Source organism: Notolabrus celidotus, chromosome 7, assembly GCF_009762535.1.
Source record: "Notolabrus celidotus isolate fNotCel1 chromosome 7, fNotCel1.pri, whole genome shotgun sequence".
Lineage (NCBI taxonomy): Eukaryota > Metazoa > Chordata > Actinopteri > Labriformes > Labridae > Notolabrus > Notolabrus celidotus.
Genome location: NC_048278.1, coordinates 19,365,403 through 19,386,389, shown reverse-complemented (window position 1 = coordinate 19,386,389; position 20,987 = coordinate 19,365,403). Strand labels below are relative to the sequence as shown.

Here is a 20,987-nt window from a genome sequence, read left to right as displayed (position 1 = left end):
TACCAAAAGCCATTAAGATTTAATAACTGTTTCCTCTGAAGTACCTGCTTGGCAGTGCATTATTGTGCACATACTGTGGGCATGATTCAGCAAGGAAAGAGTGTCTGATTCAACAGTTGGCCACAATAACATCATTCTAATCAGATAAATTAGATTTTCTGTGGATGTCGTGTTGTCATCAAAGCTAGTTTTGATGCAGTTAACCTCGCTGAGTGACATTTGTTGTGAGGACGCAGGCTTAGAGTTTGATATAAAACGACCCTCTTAACCAGATCCTTGATTGATATTGTGGTACACTGATGTTAGAAGTTATAGGCCTGTAATCAATGATTCATTTCATCAATTATTCATTTCTAACTTATGTTTTGGATGAGGTGGGTATTTTTTACAACTCACCTGTTTGATGATAACAGAGCTAAGAGTTATGCATACATTAAAAAAGGGTTGGCTCAATCGACTGACAGGTGGGTGTGTTGTAGCTGACAGGAGGCTTAAGGCTGTTGCTGGTTTCCAGATTGATGCAACATTAGGTTGAGTCAGCATTTCCAATGTGGTGACTTTGCTCCTGTTTTCTTCAGCCTATGGTGGAAAGTTTGCCAAGTCAGAGAAAACATTTATAGAGCTGATACAGTTAGTAATGTTATGGATGAGTTGGTTAACAGAAAACAAACCAATCAACATTTAACCACTTTGAGAACATGTCATATTGGCTAACAATAATGTTGGTCAGCATACAAAAACCCAGAGATTGTTTACGGTTTCAAGACAGTTTTCAAGTAAACAGATCTTCACAAGCTAGAGCAACTGAATGCTTGGTAAAGCCTAATAACTCAAACACAATGATAGTCGTTTTACAAAGAGGCAGGACAAAGACGAGCATGATATCCTCACATTTATGGAACTACATCTATCACATTTTTTGCATTTGTGCTTAACTTTTAGATAACACTGTCATTTAAAAAAATTGCTTCTCTATAAATAAATTATATAATATATATTACAAATTTAATTATATATCTAGTTTATATGTACTACAGGAAGTGAAAAGGAAATTAACATGTCCCACTTGGGTACATGTACCTAAGAGTATCCATTTTTGGCATGATACCCAGGCCTTCAAATACCTAGAAAGTACTTTGTCATCCAGCTCTGATGCAATACACGAGCAACAGTATAGGTTTTCATACAGTGTAATGGTGATATGCTTGGTTCTCAAAGCACTGGTATTCCTGTCTTGGATCCAAAATCCATATGACACATGTCTATACTTGGTATAAACGGCATCCTGATACAGTATCCTGGACTGCTCTTCATGGTGATCATGGTGGCTCATACAGGTTTGGGTGACCTGGTTGTCTCTCTCTCCTATTCACCTATTTTTATTGATTTTATTGATGTTTGAAGGGCAGGGGTAGCATCAGTTGAGTCATAGTTTGTCATCACTTTCATCATATCAATGATATATCATCGCTGGGTAGTTCAAGGAACACTTTGGTTGAAGGCGGAGTTAGAGGGAGAGACAGTGTGAATACATAATGTACATAAATGACTGCATTAACTGATCACAGCTGATGAATAAAAAAAAGACTATAGAAACGAGGAAGCTTCTCCAAGTAGTTTGTCCTCAAATGCATCCCTTGCCGGTCATGCTCTGTCGAGGTCAGTTGTTTTTGGACTGAGCATTTACACGTCAATTATTCATTATGGCCTCTTCGCTGTGTTTCCTATCAGGAATAAAGAGAGAGAGAAGGGCGTGGTCAGGGATCAATAGACTTCTCAGAAACTCAAACACCTTCATGTAAATGTGCTCTCTCTCTCTCTCTCTCTCTCTCTCTCTCTCTCTCTCTCTCTCTCTCTCTCTCTCTCTCTCTCTCTCTCTCTCTCTCTGTCTCTCTGTCTCTCTCCATTTCCTCTTAGTGTGTTTGAGTTGAGTAAGTGAGGGTTTTCTCACAGGAAAACACATCAAAGCTTTTGGCTGGGTTGTTGAGATTAGCACAGCTCATCATAACAGTACGCATAAACATACATCCAAGCCAGCAAAACAACCAGCTGCTCAAATTCTCTGACGTAATTTCTAACTCTTGCAAGTTGAGCCTGAAAGTGTGTCCCAATCGTAAGTGGGACTGAAATTTGGTTTATATTCTTTCATTCGCATCTGTTCTGTACTTTGCCTGAATAATTTTCACATCTATCTCTGTCACAGTGGCATATTATTTCTGTCTGTCTGGTGAATTATCTGGTTGCTTATTTCTCTCTGTCTTTGTCTCTGTCTGACAGCTTCACTTCACTCAGCATTCCTGCCATGACTCTGTGCTTGCTGTGAATTTTAGGTCACATGCTTCATTATTCATAATACATTCAACTTGGAGGTGAAATCAGTTTCTGCCTCAATTCCCTTTGTCATCTGATGCTGGATGAGCTTCGCCATTGAACAAAAATACACTCTGGCAGCGCTGTAGCAATGCTAGCTATCTGAACTGTGTGGGCCAGAGTGGTAAAACAAAAAGTGTTTCTCTGTGGATTGCAAATGGATGTATCATTCAAGGCTTGTGGCTCTCTATATGTTCTCTTTGGAAAGAGAGATTCCAAGATAAGCCATTACAAAACAATTTAGAGAATCTGCTGATGTTTATTATATTTAAAGTACTCACTTGTTCTTCTGAACTTCTAATTTGGGTCCTGACATTTCCAGTTTGACTGTGGCATTGCAGATTCAGCCGAGTAATATCTAAATAGGGATCTCAGTACTGATTCCATGGACTTCTTTACACACCTCTGCAATCCTAATAGTTCATTTTGACATTATTTAGCATTAATAGCAACTGCAGACAGATGACTGGGATACAGTAGCATATTTCCTAACATGCACTTGGCCCCATCTCTTTAACAGAAATGGCAAACTTACGTCACATACTCCCATTCCCGAGGGGCGGCACCTGAAAGATAAAAAAAAAAAGGGAAAGGCTGTAAATTTGTATGACAGCTATTTCCAATGCAGTTGGTATCAAACCATCCCTCCTGTATCACAGAGGAGGAGTGGATGTTTGTAATGGTTGCAGGCATAGAGTTACAGTGATAGCTTTTAGATGCAGCACTTCATAAACCTAGTGTCAGCTGCAGGAAGTGAACAGTGAATTTACGGGTATAAGAAATTGCTTGCTCTGCACTTCTTGCAGTCTAGATTCTTCTACATTCCTCATAGTTTGCATCAGAATAAAAAGGATGTTGAAAGCTATGGTTTAATGTAGCAAAAGCTGCAGGCAATCAGTTAATGCAGTATTGCTGTGTCCCTGTAGGGCAGCTGGAGAAATGAGGAGGGTTACTTAATATGTTAGTGACACTGAGGGGCGAATTGAGCGAAGCATGTTTCTAGTAAATTAGACCAAATCGGATGTTTCCATTTGTGTGTATTGCTGCTTCATAACAAACAGGGTGTGGTCTCTGACTTTCTCCCTCCGGTCGTCATTCTCTCTGGGTGTATCAAGTGACTACATCAAGGTTATACATCCCATCTTCATTGCATCCCTCTTTTCTCACTTCGCCCCACCCAAACCCAGCCTTGTCTCAGTGTCATAACTCAACGTATTTGGGTGTGGTCTGGTCTGCTGGCAGTGTCTGCTTGAAATTTAATTCGGCTCTGCATGATTTGGTTTTGTGGAAAACAAAGAGGGGAGAGAAGGAGACTGTGTGTTGTGTACTTTTATGGCTCTGACCTTTCCTATGCAGTAAAATAGGCCGTAAGATGACTTGACATTTAAATCATATCCAGGAGTCAATTTATTATTGTCCCAGCCCAGTATAATGTTCATTATGCTACATGTTTTTAAAGGCCCAACATAATTTAAAGGCTATCAACTTAGCCATTACCAATATTTAATCTAGCGCATCTTTAGCACTATTAAAGTCCCCAGAAATATGTTTAAAGATATATTGTTTGCAAAGACTGTTGATTTATGAAAGCTGTAGGTCTGTTACATCCCACTGTCCTACAGCTGGTGAAAACCTCATAAAGTTGCTGAAGTCTTTAACTCGCCATGTTCATCATAAACCAAAATCTGTTGAATATCATTTGAAAGCACAGGCTTAGAATGTGGCAGGTAGTGAAACTGCAGTCTTAATATCTCATGTTTCAGCTACAGTATGTGGTGCAGGGTTCAGCAGCCGTTCAGAATCAATATACTCAAGGGAAAGAGTGAGCACTCTGTGCTTGTGTGTATGATTGTGTGTGTTTGTGTGTGAGTGCAGACCTCCTGTTGTTGTTTTGTGAATCGGTGGCACAGAAGTTTTCCATCACACTTTGCCATGAAGCCATACTATGAAATGCATGTGTTTTGTGTCACAGCTGATTATCAAAGGCTGAAACATGCAAAAAAAAAATTCTTAGAAGTTAAATAAGATCTAGTGCATGAAGTTAATAGCTCAGCATAAGGATGGGAATCTATAGAGGAAACATATGAAGATGTGCCTACAAGCTTATTATTTTTCATACCAATAATTAGTTTAATCTGGACACAAACATAAATGCTTAAAAGGCATGTTGAGGTTAAAGAGAGTACTACACTGGAGCTCTTTCTTTTCAGACCTCATGATGTCATGGAACGTTCCTCTGTAGCCGTTAGCTCTTTGTAATAGACAAATATTATGCGCAGATATAGAAAATAAGCTAGCAGAACATTCCTTGTAAATTAATGTCAAGACTGTTCTTCAGCTGAAATTTTGCTTTGGTTGTTTTGCATTCTGCAGAAGTATTTCTTAGCCTACATCTAGTAGCTGTTAGACTTGCTATGTACGTGTGTTGATAGAGAATGAAAATGTATTAGATAGTAAAAGGCAGTTGTGTTTTTTTCTTTTACTGCACCAGTCCCCTCTGCAAAGACTTCAAAGTCTGCCTCTGCTCCAGTGGGGTATTAAGCCCTCTGTTGTAAACAACAGGACTCTTCAGTCACCCAAACACTCACTTACCAGGTTAACAAAAGCCAAATGAATCACTCCGAGCAAATAGATGCACTAGCACTAATGTGAACTAGTATTTCGCAGTAGGGAGCAGTGGGGAGGGGATAGAAAAATTGTGGTCATGAAAAATGTATAGACCTCTAGAAGTCTAAATGAGTCATCTTAAACAGAAAGATCTTTCCTCCATTAAATCCCAGATGCATTATCTGCTTCCAGACAGTCAGAACTCACTTGTCAGTGTTCATAGCTCCATTAGGAGGATTATCATAAACAACAACAACATTCACAACAAGCATTGAAATAACTCAAAACAAGAAAACAAGGATACAAACAACCACAAGTAGACACAATTTAAACAGCACAGTATATGTACAGTATGATTAAGCTAATTTACAGCTGATTAATTTACAATTTAATGAATAAATTTTTTTTCTATCCCAGGCAGGTACTGTTTCATTTTAGCCTATGTGACTATGGAAAAAGAAAAAGAATTGGACAAGCAAGTTACACATATACAACCACCTTACATTAAATACTTATTTGTTCACTTTTGAAATGCATTTTGTTCTGCTCAAGACCATTTTTTTAGATTAAGCAGTGATTGCAGAACACTCTTGAAACATCTCGTTGAAGAAATAGACACAAAAGAGAATTTTGGATTCTGAAACAAACTGTATGTTCAGACTATAGTCCTCAAAGCAGACGGCCCAGTTTGGATCCCAAACCATGGCTCTTTGCCGCCTGTCCTTCCCCACTCTATCTTCCCAGTTTCCTACTCTACCCACAGTCACATCTTCCTTAATTAAGGAATAAAAGCCTTTAAGTAAACTTATGCAGTTGATCTGTGAGGGGACATGTAGGCCATAGTTCATATTTCTCACACAGTCTATAACAATACATGCATGCAGACACAACTATACTAACACACACACAATACTTTACTCTCTTACATACACATCCAGCCATGCAGGGATATGCATGCCGGTCCCTGCTTCTCCATATCTGCTTATCATAGTATCCTAATGGGCCTCATGAAAGCATTTGGATCTATAAAATGAAAAGCAGACCATCAGCAAACCCCCCCCCACCCCCCCACGAACAATCCACTAAACCAGTAGCAACAGGAGCTCACTTTGAACCCCCCCCCCCCCCCTCTTCTTAATGTAATCGGACACCTAAATGGACACACACACACACACACACACACACACACACACACACACACACACACACACATACACACACACAAGCAAAGTTATTTGGTTCATAATGTGTCCTCTTAATCCTCACTTTCTCTCATGACTGATGGAAGGGATCAATAGAGGTCATTGATCAGCCTTAGCTGATACACACAGACACTGAAAGTAAGATAGTATAAATAAAGACACTATGTGCGCACACACACAACTGCTACAACATCGCAGTAGGAAGGCTGTTTCAGGCTCAACTAACATGCTGATCAATAAGCCTTATAGATTTTGTCTGTAGAAACAGACACTTGAGAAGTAAAGTATACTGTAAATGTTGAGCAGATGGTTTTCTTTGTATTGGAACTTTGATTTTTAGGAACAGATTGCATTGAAGTTGATTAAAGATTAGATTAGATTTTTTTTTTAGATTTTTTTTACGATTGCTTAAACACGATTTTGAAAACAGGGCCCATTTCATCAAAACACAACACACAGTTCACACAACCACACACACAAGTAGCAGAACACCTCAGATCCTTTGCAAAATGAAACACTCTTGTTAAAACTATACCCTAATTTAACCAGCCTGATTGGTGTGTCTGCATTTAAGCAACCATGTATTTGTGCACCTGGTGGCTGTGCTTAACCAATTGGCTCATAGGTGTGGTCATTTTACAGTCAGTGCTTTGGAATTGCAAGGAAGTGACATAGTACAAAAAAGTTTAATGTCATACCTGGAGTGGGACAAAAGGCACTTTTGTTATTTATAAAGCTCTTTTTGGTATTTTTTAAATGTAATCAACTTAATACATACATGTAGAATTTTGCATTTTGTTTTGGATGTCATTATTTAAGAATATAACACAAAAGTCAGAACTAGAAGGTATTTTCTTCTGGTATTTCTTCACAGTCAATACTATATTAATGTTCAGTCATTTAGTTCAGAGTCCACAGCTTGCCTTCATTGCTATCTGTTTGACCAGCAGAGGGGGCCAGAGGAGCAGAGTACACCCTCAGAAATGTACCATTGTGGAACTAATTGAAGCACTTAGGTCTTATGCACCAGTGTTTAGCATTTCAGATGGCATTGCAGTGCGGAGTGATTCAGCAGATCTGTCCCATTCATGATGACTTGTAGAAATACATTTTGCTGATGTTTGTTTTCGTAGTAGACCGAGCCTGTGAAAACGTATCAGGCAGAAAGTGTGAACAGAAATAGAGGTGTGAGATAGTGCCCCTGTCCCTGGTGCTGAAATCTCAAACTCCCAACATTAACTGCATTGACAAAGAGAGACCTTGACACCCCATCAGCTGGTGGTGGACACTCTCTCTCTCACACACACACACACACACACACACACACACACACACACACACACACACACACACACACACACTCACAAATACACTCCCACACAAGCTGTCAAATCATATTCCATCAGCCACCAACCACGGTGCAGTGCAGTCGAGATTTAGACCGACCCACTTTCCCCTCATGCAGGGGGGAGCCTGTAACTTACAGGTGATTGGGAGTCCCTGTCTGGTGCTGACTGCTCACTGTTCCCCCTGTGGGTCTGTTGGTGTGTCCCATTTTCAGTGTTTGCTCACAGAAGGACAGCCTGTACCCAACTTCACCCCTTTTTCTTCCCCCTTCTCTTCTCCATCTTCCTTGCTACTGCCGCTCTTCTCGTTAATGTCTAAATCAACTTTTCTTTAATTATGTTCTCCTTATGTCTCCTAATCACAATCCCTTGTACTGTCTTAATCAATCTGTGTGGTGCAAATCATATTTTGCTAGTGTCAAAATGCTGTTGAACACAAAGAGTCAGACATTTTCACACCCCATTCACAGTAAGCTTGTGTTTTTGATGATACTCCAGACAGGCGGGTAAGTTTTGACTCAGAGGGAGACCATCTGTATCATTTTGATCGCTGTTTTAATGGTCACAGTTTTAAGTAGTCTCGCCGATTGGTTCAGTTTTGCAGTTACACCACATCTTGCTATCATTTTACAGTAAGATTGATGACACTTTTTAGCTTTAAACCAGCTCAGGGTTACGAACTAGGGATGTTTCGAACCGTCTCATAAGTTGATGAAACAGAAATTTCAACTCTTATAAACCGTATGTAAGAAACATTCAGAAAATAGTCAAAATTGAGAACTACTTGTTATATTGTCACATTTATAATATTCTTACATGGTTAAACAATGTCAAATTGGTTTGCTGAGTGTGGCTAACATTAGCAGAGCTAGCACTACTACCAGCCTTTGGTCCTCCTTGTTGGTTAATGTCCATATGCCTATGCTTGTTATGCATTTTGACAGTCAAGTGATTACATTCTGGTTGAACCAGGTAGGTCACACATGTAGACTTTGTCTCAATTTTCTAGATCAAAATATTGCCATACAATACTGCTCTACAAGATGCTATTTGTCAACTGTGCTTGTTCACATTCAGGTAGTAGAACATTGTAACATTAAGGGCAGAAGACATTGTTGCTACAGCGCTGGCTAGTCATGGGGGGCTGCCTTATCGATAGCCTTCATTTGGGACCCACAATGATAGAAATATTCATAACCTATTTAACTGATCAGTAATTCTGGTGCGTACTAGCGAGGATGATGAAATTTAATCCTTCAGTTGACTGAACGTGCACATCCTTACCACCCCCATTAGAAAATTCCACATTAAATGGCTCAAACAGCCATGAATTTCCTCTGTTATCTAAAACTCCCATTCATTAACCTTCCCCTCTCCTCATTTCTCTTCTTTTTCCTGCATTTTCACATTAATGGTCTGAAAGAGCAGAAGTGGCTGTCGCAGTCAGCTGGCTGTTGGCATGCAGCTTCACTAAACCCCTTACACAATAAACACTTCCTGTGACTGCAGCTCACATACACACACTAACACCGGCATGGTAGCACGTGCATGTGTGCACATGCCCACACACGCACAATAACACACAAACGCATACACGTGCACACATGCACGCACATACACACTCACACACATATACAAAACACACATACTCACACACAGAAACAGCCACATCTGTTCTCATGAAGTAGGGTTTATGTACATCTGGTCAGGGTTATTCCCTTTGTGTGTGTGTGTGTGTGTGTGTGTGTGTGTGTGTGTGTGTGTGTGTGTGTGTGTGTGTTTCTGTGTGTAAAATAATTTTCAGTGAGTAAGAGGATGTGTCTCACTCTCATCATTCAGCAAACCTTTTCAGTCACCCTCTCCCATGTTCGTGCACATGAATGTGAATGGGATCTTTTCATACATGATGTGTGAGTGTTTTTGTGTGTTTGTGAATATCCAGTAGTTGTTCACTTTGCTTGATTTGGAGCAATTTTGGGGGATTATTCTTCTCATCTTTCTTCTGAAAAGTAGTATAATTGCAGAAGAAGGGCACCAAAAGAAGAAATAATCTGCAGTTCTTTTTATTGGAGGAAAGGAGCATTTTTCTGCAAATCTGCAATTTTAATTTTTTTGTTTCAGATAAATGCTTTAAAAACAAAGGTTATAGTTTTTTTTTCGTAGCTTAGGACGAAAGAAAGTTTACAACTGCAGCACAAAGTACAACTTGTATTTTAGACAGGAAGAATTAGGAAGGAGAAGTTATGGCCCATGCTGCAGCCCACCTGAAGAAAGCTCGGGAGCTTGAGCAACATCCAGAGTACAGAGCTTTGCAGAAAGCCAGGGAGAGGAGGAGACGACATCGTGAGAGGGCTGAGAGAAAGCGACTGGTAATACATATTACACGTATCATAATTACAAAAATATTTCATGCAGCCTTGTCTTCAGCAACAAATACCTTTGTAGGGTTTAGAATAAACTGGGTATTGTCTGTGAGAGTGGGTTTGTGGGGTTGCACAGATGTGAATGTGGTTGAGTGCATACTGTGTGGTGGATACTGTCCTTCTGTCCTCTCAGATGATGTTTTATGCAGTATCATGGAGGTAGATGGTGACAGATGTGAGAACGGCTCAAGCTGAAAGGAAGGTCACATGCTGGAGGTATATGGCACCATATGGAGCAACTTATGGAGGTTATATGTTAAATTTAAAAAGTATGTTGGGTAAGGTTTTGACTAGTTAAGGGAGGATAGGAAAAAATAAGCAAGGGAAGAGGTGGAGTCAAAGTGTCTCTTTTGCCAAAGCTGTTATCCTCTTTTATTGTCATACAATAAGCTTTTTTAAAGAATGAATCCGATTTAAAGGACTTCCAGAGACCTCAAGAGGCTTATCTTTCACTAAATGTACTCCAGCATAATGAAACACTTTTTAACTTGTTATTACGACAGAACTTGTCCGCTCAAAATTTATATTTTGTCTGTTAACCTACAATACAGGCCAAGATAGTAGTACAAAAGAACAAACGTAATTGCCCTGTGAAGGCAGCTGCCCATGAGATGTTTATGATTCCTAGAGGGGTTTTGATGTTTCTTCAATGTAAGTGAAGACTTAGTACAGTGCATAATCCAGCATTTTTCATTATATGACTGATTGCAGGTCAAATCCTCTACAGATACAGAGATTACTACTGGTTTTCAATCAGTTCATCCCCTGTTTGAGTTTGTTTGCTTTACAGAGAATAAAAGCATACTTAGACGTACACACATACGGTGCCTTTGATATACTGCTTGATTTAGTTTACATGCTTTCTGATGTGCATGATTGTAGGCTTAATGGCTACATTTACAATCTTGAAAAATAATCTGGAACATTTGACATCTATGGTTGTAAAATCATGCATTCAGATGAAACCCCATCCAGAGGAGTAAAATATCTGCCCATCACACATTTTCTACATTCCTCTAATGATGAACAATGTGTAACTGCGTATCCTGTAATGTGATCATTATAAACTATGTTCAGACATCACTCCATCATGACCCCTTGGCAGTCCTGGAGAGCATCGCAGGCCTTGCAGTCTACAACCCAGACTCAAACCCAGCTGTCAAGCTACCCACCCTGGGTGCACACAGTATGGGGTTGTGGTCTTCAGTGAGTAGATGGTCTGGAGAGGTAAAAATAGCCAAGGCGGGAGAGACTGTAAGGGTTAATGGCCGCAGTTGTTGTACTACAGAGAGAGAGGAGCCGTACTGGAAGAAGAAGCAGGACTTAAAACACTAAGACGGGTTTCAGTAAAGAGATAAAAGGCTACAGAGAAGGGGAAGAGTGGAAGTAAGTGAGATCGGGAAAGAAGACATGGACAGATTTAATGGATTGTTGCCTAATTGATGCAGCCATACGCCTGCCAAATGGACCAGAGATGTTTTTAACTAAGGATGGAAAGTGAGAAAGTACAAGGATCGGATGTTGATGGAGGATATCAAACCATAAGCTGAGTGAAGAAAGTTTTCAGGAATAATTGGGGACTGATTTGGGTCATAATTATGGGTAATGCAGCATCATGTCAGGCCTGCGGATCTAGTAAAGCTTTAAAAACCAGTGGCAGTGATGATGATCTTCACCAAAACATTGACTTCTATGGAGCTGCTGACCCTGGATCTGAAGTTGAAGTTGATTTATTGGTAAGAGAGGGGGAGGAGAAAATGACTAAGATTATTGTGATTTCTGTAACACACATTGCATCGTGGAAGAGTTCAAGAAGACATGAACATCTTTTGTTCTTATCTTCCTGTGTGGGTGTGCTCGTGTGTGTCTGGTGTCATCCCGTGTGAGACCTTTGACCTCTGGTGGTCTCATTCCAGACAAGCGATGTAGAGTTTGATTATTCTGACCTCACAAGTTAACACCCAGCGGTGATTGATTGACATGTTAATGTCTTAACCCCTCCAACAAGAGGTCAAATACTTGTCAACCATCCATATGTAATCAATACAAGTCTTTTGTTGTATTTTGGTGCACATGCAACAAAACAAGGACAGCATACTCTTTTGAAGTTAAGTCTTTCAACTTGAATGAAGTTTGTTTAATGAACTATTCCGATTACAGCTTTGAATGTATATTTTGTCATTCAAGTAAACAAATTGCAAAGTGTTCCTGCTTTGAGTTTCACTTGATGTTCACATATTCTGGTGCAATAGTGAAGTGAATTATTTGATAAAAAAAAAAATAATAATGTTATTTGCACTTATATGTTATCAGACTTATCTGCTAAGCTGATATTTCTTTATCTGAATTCTGTAGGCATCAGTCGAGAATTCATTCCTCATTCAAATCACATATTTTTATATATTTTTGACTTATGTTTTCATGTCTCTGATTTACAAAACATTTTTTGGCTTTGTGTCTTTATTTAAAGGACTTAATTTCTGTTGAAATCAAAACCATAAACTGTGGTTTTCCTCCGACACTGATGTGATAACACAGTTAATTGTTCCTAAGTAAAACATCTTTCTAATAACATGTCCACATTTGTTGAGTTTGGATGGTATTAAGTTTAACGGGACATTACGCAAAACCAACAAAACAGATTGCATACATGTGTGCGTGCATGTGCCTCTTTTCCTCTGTCTGTGTTTGTACATTGCAGCTGCTTGTGTAGCCTTTGTGGCTGTTGGTTAAATTTAGAATTGACTACTCAGGCAAACTAGATACAAGCAGGAAGCTTGACTTCCGTAAAACCATATATTAGTTTTTCATACCAAATAAGCTTTTGTCATACACAGCAATAAATAGCTACATTTAGCTTTCTAACATGATATGAGTTTTTTGAAACAGATTTATAGCTGCCTAAAATAACCTCTTTGTGTTGATTTTGAGGTTCTCTGTTGGCAAAAATGAACATCACATAGCTTTGCTGGTCCTGTTTTGTTCATGCCAAGGTAGTATTTTCCAACAAATAATCTTATTTTGCTTTCTTTTTTTTCTTTTAAATTTTTTTTGGGGGGCATTTTTGACTTTACAGCTGAAGAGAAACAGGAAATATGGGGAGTAAAGATTTGGGGAAAACATGCAGCAAATGGTTGTGGCTGGGAATCAAACCAGCAACTGCTGCTACAAGAACTACAGCCTCTGTAATAGTGGAGCAAAAGTGATTTACAGTTAAATTTGTCAGTCATTGTGAATATTTGCTTTAGCAAATGTAAAGAAGGCTTTTTCTGCAACGCAGCCAATCTTCTTATCTGGCACCTACCCCCTTGTAGCGGTCAAAGGCATAAAAATTACTACATAGAAATTGTCAGTCTTGTTGCTGATGTTTGGTTTGCTTTTGTAGGTCTAAAAAAGGCCTCAATATCAATTTCAGTCTGATTTACAACCAGTTAAAAAACTACTCACATGGGCTGTAAGGTAATTGAGACATAACCATGAGAAATGATCATTAAATAATAAATTTATAGACAATCTGTAAAATAAAACTTTGATGACTCAAAATGGTCTGACTTTGTTTGTGAGGTTTTTTTTGGATATTTCATTCCCCTGACAATATTATTGATGCAATTAAAACAGTTCAGACTTAACTTGTCCTTATCTTTACATTAGTTTCATTTACATTCCACCTACATGAAAAAACAAAAGTGGACCCGACATGTTAAACAAAGAATCAAACACATGCTTGGAATCCTGTACTTAATGAACCTCTTTTCTGTCTTCATCTCTCCAGTCTGACAGTAACACCAGCTTCCTGCGGGCTGCTAGAGCGGGAAATATTGACAAAGTCTTGGACTTTCTGAAAAATGGAGTAGACATCAGCACCTGTAACCAGGTAAGGAAACTTTCTAAAAGCCTTAACATGAAGTTACACCGAGCTTTAAGTACCTTGTGATCTTTGTAATTCTGCTGTTGCTAACAGTTTAAAACATTCACATGATGTGCACAACAATGTTTTCAGAAATATGCTGCTTAATAGTTCATTTTGCATTGTGCTAATGACAAACAGTACATATATTACATGCCAGTGGCACAGCATTAGGTGAGAGCTGTTAGGTGGTCTGTATATTAAACCTGCTGAGTCTAACCCTCACTCTGCTGTATCATGGTGGCATCATACAACTGAGCTAGCTCAGCAAATACCTTAACCTGCCAGTCAGCCCAAACAACTACAATAACTCCTTCATACCTTCAGTCTCAGCTCTATTCAACAGCAAGATGTCCCTCTGGCAGCTGTTGCAAACCCTCACCCACATTCCACCAAGGAGGGGAATGGGGAGGGGGTAAAATACTTCCCCCTAGTGCTCTCTGCAACCACCCCCTTGCCCTGCCTCTGTCAGTATGATTTACAGTAGTCACAAGGCATCTTTACAGAGCATGTGGGGTATGGCTACGTGAGTGTAAGTGTGTAAGTGTGTGTTCTGGTACGTGCATTGCATCAGCTCCTCATATTTTATGCTGTCTCATTGCTGTTAGCCTTTGTAATTTTTTCCGGCTGTTTGATAGCAGCTATTTATACCCTAGGATGCAATTGGTTGGCTCACAGGAAGTGGAGTCTGCCCACCTATAGCTTTGCTGTTTGTTGTCATGGCCACCACTGCTTTGGTTTAATGCACCAAGAGGGAAGCCTGGCTATTCTGGGCCTAGATTCTACACACACAAACAAACACACACCCACACACACAACTCCCTCGCTGCAACAGTAAATCCCTGCCCTTCAGAGTATCATGGGTCAGATGATCACATTTGAGCCCTTGTCAGGTGACTAAAAATGTAAGTGACATTTCATTTATACTCTAGTGGGACTTGCTTAGTGTGTGTGTAAGTGTGTGTATGTGTTTAAATGAGTGACTGTCTCTGAGAGCAGCCAATATACTGTAATGTAGAAGATGTTATTAAAGGGACTTACAAGAGATGAATACCACTCAGCAACAAATTTACCCTCAAGCCGCTGATTGTTGGTAATTCTAATGTGTATTGGAGTGCACACACACACACACACACACGCACGCACGCACGCACGCACGCACGCACGCACGCACGCACGCACGCACACACGTATGCACACGCACACACACACTTGCTGGGTGTTTTTCAGTCAGCTTCCATTCCTTTGTTGCCCTCAATCAAACTTCTTCCATATTTACACAGTTTAAGTCTTCTGCATCACACTAGTTTGTAGCACGTAGGAATGCATTCCAACTTGTTGACACTAAAATGGACTCGTCATCTCGTAGGACTCTGTGCCCCACATTTTTTCTCCTCTCAGCATAAAGAACTGAAACAGCTTTTTCTTTTTTTTTGGTCTTTTTGGAAAGTGGCTAGCACATCTCCAGACTTCTCTCACTGCTGTTCAATATTATCCCACTGTCTCCTTTTTCTTAGTTTTTTGGTCAGTTGACTTTGCTTCATGTTACCCTGTTTCATGTGATTAGTACCACCATGAGCAACCATGATGAAGTATGTGAACATGGCAGGAAAATCTGTTTAGAGCACTTTTTTTTCAATTAAATCTTTATATTTGGTGCCAGCGTTTTGAAAATTGTGTTACATAAGTTAGCACAAGGATATATTGCAATATTGACATTTTGCCCAATCCTAATTAAAATTATACTTGGGACATAATAGGATTAGGATAGTATCATAATTAATATACTAATTGATGTATCTATTTTTTGTGTTAGTGGCGGCACAGAGGAGTAGTTTCCTTCAAGGCACTTTCATTAAATCCCACAACTCAAAGGCATGATCCTCCTGACAGTGGTGGTACCATTTGAACCATAATTACATTTCAAGTATTAGCCTTGTTATACAATCTCCACAGTGACAGGAGGCTTAGATCACCATTCAAAAGTACTATGTTTCCTGTGATTAGCATCAAAATTGCTCTAAAGGAAGTGAGTGGATCAGAATCATGTCAGTGGAAAAGCACTCCACACAATTACAGAGCAATTATCAGTGCTTGTCCTATCAACACTGCTGTAAATAAAGCCAGAGGTTTGTTGATAAGAGCACTAACAGAAGTCTAACTATATTAATTCAGAATGTGTCATCTGGTTAATTGGGAGAAATAATCGAATAAACTTCTGTCATTTGAAATTAGGATATTATGTTCATACCTAAGAGTTGTGTATCATTAGCCACTTAGATGTTTATACATAACAGCACAGTGTTACCTCTTTGATGAAATGAACACAGGTGAAAATAGCAGAGGTAATTCAGGAATCATGTCATTCGTTTATAATTACCCCAAATGCGTTACACTTTAATGTGCTTAAAATATAAATATGCATTTGCAATGCAATGTTTCATAAAGTGAACAATGTTTGATGTAAAGACATTTGCTATTCTTTTTTCATATCAAGAGTTTTCAAATTGCTGCAAAAGACAGTGGTAATAATGTGTGTGTTCATGAATTTTGCAAACTGCCCTTGGTGGTGTGTTCATTAGTAAATATATAGTCAGATCCTAGAAAGCAGCGATGATGTGACTCAGGCTAGAGTCCGCAGCCAAGGGCAGAAGGCTGTCCAAGTTAGTAACAGAGAGAGAGAAAGAGATACGGTCTGTCTGCCAAATCCACAGTGAAAGTATTGCAAAGGTTTTATGAATGAGATATACAAGTAACTGTCTATCCAAATAATTTAGAAGCTGTCACTTTAAATTAACTTTTTAAAAGAATGTACAAGATAATTTATTTTGGAAAAGCAGAGGGGAAACAGAGGACATGTCTTTGTTTCTGCATGTGAGATTTTGTGTGTGAGTGTCATTTGTGTGTTTATGTGATCTGTTTCCATGTCCTCACAATTAAGGCCAGACCCCTCTAATCTACCCAAATGTTAATCCTTTGTGAGTGATATTACTCTTTAATCTGCACCCATTAACATTATCTCCCCCCCCCCCTTTTCCACCAACATTCATCCTCTCTCTCTCTCTGGCACTCTGGCCTATAAGACAACACCAAATAAACCTGACAATTTTATTGCCACATGTAATTATGACTAAGGTCATTGGTCATAGAGGCGGGAATGCTAATCTGAGTTGGACAGAACTCAGCTTTGTCCCTATTGCCAGGAAGCTCTACAAACTGGCAGGGAACACTTAGCTGGGCTGAACGTCCATTAGCTAAATGAAGCTTTCACGTACAGCTCAGAGAAAAAGATGATTTAGATCGTTGTGTGTGTGTGACAAAATGTGTGTGTATATGTGTGAGGCTTATATACATAATAACTTAAATATGATTGAAACGCTGTAATAAGATTGCACTATTCTTGATGTGTCACTCAATGTCTCAGACCTGGTGGCTAAAGCTATAACACAACTGCATGTTTCAGAGTAGTTCAATTATGTAGTGTCATATTTAGAAATAGTCGTGCCTCCTCTGTTGGCTCTGCAGTGAAAAATCTCTGACTGACTGAGTACGGTGACTTGTTACCTACTTGAGTGATGACATAAGAAGTAGCTGTGGTGCTGTCTGACAAACCTGAGGAACATTTTACATTGCATAGTATAAAAAGTGTCTTCACTTTAGTACTTTAGTAGATTTACTACATAATTCTTATGTCAATAAGAGTGCTTAAAGATGTCATCAGTTTTTGTCATGCAGCTTACATACATCTTAGGTACAACAGTAATGCAACTTTCTAGGCGATTTAAAAGTTCATTGTGTTAAAACTTAAGGACTTTTTTCTTGTTCTTGGAATAACTGTGGCACATGTTTTGCAAATTGCAATCATATTATCCTTCTTTGAAACAGTGAAAAACAAACACATTAGTGATGCCATTTTTAGCCTCTCATCATCTTGTTAAGGCTGCACATGTTCTTCTTTCACAGTGGGTTTTTACTGATCACATAAAACCACCTGTGTTAGAGTTTAAAGGCTTCTTAATAATTAAATGAAAGCAACTTTCTGATTTATTTTAAAACAATGATACTGTATTATATGAATAATAATAATGATTTAACATCCTCTTTATTGTCCAATGGACGATATATATCCTGCATCCCTTATATTAATAACAAAGTATAATAATTCCTAGATATTTATTTTTAGACTTGATGGTGACTCTTATTCTGACCTTTTGAAGTCATATCATTTACCTACAGCAGTCACTCACTTGGCTAGACGCTAACTTAAACACTTTGCCCTCTGAGGAATGCCCTCTTTTTTTTCTTTTTGAAAGGTTGACATTTTCAGCAGCCTCTAAATATGAGTATCCATGTTTGTGTGTACGTGTGTGTGTGTGTGTGTGTGTGTTTGTGTCCTACATACCCTCTATGACTGTGCAGAAACATGACACCCCTTTGGCTATTTGGCATTTGACAACTCAAAGAGGTAGGGTGTGTGTGTTTAGTGTACTAATTTTGTTCTATATGTGTGTGTGTGTGTGTGTGTGTGTGTGTGTGTGTGTGTGTGTGTGTGTGTGTGTGTGTGTGTGTGTGTGTGTGTGTGTGTGTGTGTGTCTGTGTCTGTGTGTTAGTGTGTGTGTGTGTGTGCGCGCGTGCGCGCGTGCGTGTGTGTGTGTGTACGAGTGCGTGCGTGCGCACGCGAGAGCATTTGTGTGTGCGCGTGTTGCTTGTGCATGAAGGAGGGAAGGGGGTAATGATTGAGGTGTTAGCAACAAAACAGCTCCTCTTTGAAATCAGTGCCAGGAGAGCCTTCAGAGCCAGGAGTTCCTCTGTGTAACCAATCTTACAGAGCCTGCAGGGGAAGAAGGAGGCAGACAGACCCAGGAGCTTGGATCTAAACTTGGTTGGGGTTGGAAGAGGGAGGTAGAGGACCGCAGTTGATGGTTCGAGCTTCATCACTTCTAAATCCTGCTTGGAGCAACATTTGAGAAGGCGAAAGATAGAAAAGAGCCAAGAAAGATTTACAAGGGATCGGAACACACAGAAAAGGAAAGAAAACAGAGTTTGCAGCTTTGACTTCAAAAGGAAGGAGGAAAGGAACCTGAGGGATAAGTACATAGTCACGTTTGAAACACTCCTAGCTTGAGTGTCTTAGAACGAGACTGTGCAGGATGGAAGAGGATGAGGATGAGGTGAAAGTCTCTTTGGTTCTGTGTGTGTATTGCAGTCCTAAAGGAAATGTGTTTACACATGTGTGCTGTATTGATACATCCATTGCATATTGCCAGTTTTGTCTATATATTTTGACTGCACTCTCCTACTTGTGTGTTGCTTCTAATCAGTTGCTCTGGTTGATGGATTAGAAGCCCTTTATGTAATGTTAACCCCAGTACTGCCAAGGTGTAGTACATGCTGTATTTCCTCTGACTGATATGGTACTTCTGTGTTTGACTTTCTTGGTTTTGGTTTTAGAAAAAGTAGTATCTGTCTTCATCACTTCATTCTGGGTTTTTTTATGTTATTGACATTTTATAAAACTGCAAATCATCCTCCTGTGAGAATTTGTAGCATCAACTTGTATGACTGATTCGAACATTGTTTTATGTGCATCTATTACACACAAAAGTTATATATTATTTTCTTATTCAAAAACTTAGTGGACAAAAATACCTGCTTGACTGGAATTGTTTTTGTACCTTTCTAATTTTAGTACAGACTTCTTACCTAAATATTAATGACATGGACCTGTGCTATGTGTACAATATACAGCAGCATTCAAGACCTAGTGTTATTGCCAAGTAACATTACGATCTATCAAGTGGTCAGCAGGTTTACATAATACATCAGGTTTCACAGGATTGGTATACTGTCATTGCAGGGCTACTCTTTTACTATGCTCATGATTATGCACTTCTTGAAATGTAACGAGTCCCTTCCTGTATTTTTTACCTCCTATGACCTGATGCACCTACTGCTTTTATATACCCCTAAGCTCGAGAGCCACACAGTCATAAAATGACCACTTCTGTTTCCTGTCTGTTCTCCCTCCAGAATGGTCTGAACGCGCTGCATCTGGCTGCTAAAGAGGGACACAAGGATTTAGTGGAGGAACTATTGGAGAGAGGGGCACCTGTTGACTCTTCCACCAAGGTACAAGAACATGCCACACATGTCTTGTTTTAATTCTCAGTGCTATGCTTTGTAAAGTACCCATATATGCACATGTAAGAGCTTAACAAGGGAAAAGAAATGTGGAGGAAGAAAAGAAAGGAGGATTGGGTGGCAGTGACAGCTGCGGGACAGAAGAGTGGACAGAAAGACAAAGAGGGAGATGACTGGAAAGACTGCACATGAATGCAAGAAATATATAACAGTTGTTTATGGCTATATAAATCACTGCCTCTCTCTTGGGCTATGAAACTTGATTCAGAGGGGGTCTGGTGGACATTTGAGAAGGAAAAAAAAACATGAATGAAAAAAATCCAGTGGAATTTTGTAACTTTACACCAGAGTGCTAACCACTTAGTCCAGCATTATTCCCTTGTATATGCCGGGTGGCTTCCTTTTTTAAATTTAGATTAAGATTGCACCACAATTTGAAATCAGTTGTTACATGTCCCAACCTTAAAAATATGTTTGTGTTGACTCACAATTGCATCATGATGATATGTTCTACCTTCACTGGTAAGAAGAGACAGCGATTAGAGTGAGTGTCAAGTGAGCTGCTTGGCAAGCTGACTGCTATGTGACTCTGCGAATGCCTCATGTGTCATGTTTAACAGCGAGAAACATTAAACAGCCTCAAGGAATTTGTCACCCTGGTGGTTACCCTTGGACTGACTTTAATTTAATCTCAGATATTAATCTGTCTGCAACCTTCTTGGGATAAAACAAATCTCAACATTCATGTTGAAACAAGAAGTGTGATTTTGTTTTCAAGGAAGAGAGGTTTCTGGGTCTATCACCCTTATTCTGGTGTTTCTATGGACTTTCATACCCACACAAGATACACACTTGGCCTTTTACCTTGTTTCTCTGTGCAGAAAGGAAACACGGCCCTCCATATTGCTGCTCTAGCTGGACAGAAAGAAGTGGTCAGACTACTAGTAAAAAGAGGAGCAGACGTTAACTCGCAGTCGCAGGTGAGAAAATT

The 20,987-nt window shown here is 39.4% G+C and overlaps 1 protein-coding gene across 1 annotated transcript in view; it reads left to right on the top strand.

The window, feature by feature from the left end:
• Window positions 1-20,987, top strand: part of LOC117815785 (ankyrin-2-like) — an 81,588-nt gene that overhangs the window by 6,173 nt on the left and 54,428 nt on the right. The window contains exons 2-4 of the mRNA XM_034687704.1: window positions 13,721-13,822; window positions 19,886-19,984; window positions 20,878-20,976. Of these exons, the coding sequence (XP_034543595.1) occupies window positions 13,721-13,822; window positions 19,886-19,984; window positions 20,878-20,976 (300 nt within the window). The remainder of the gene's footprint in view (window positions 1-13,720; window positions 13,823-19,885; window positions 19,985-20,877; window positions 20,977-20,987) is intronic.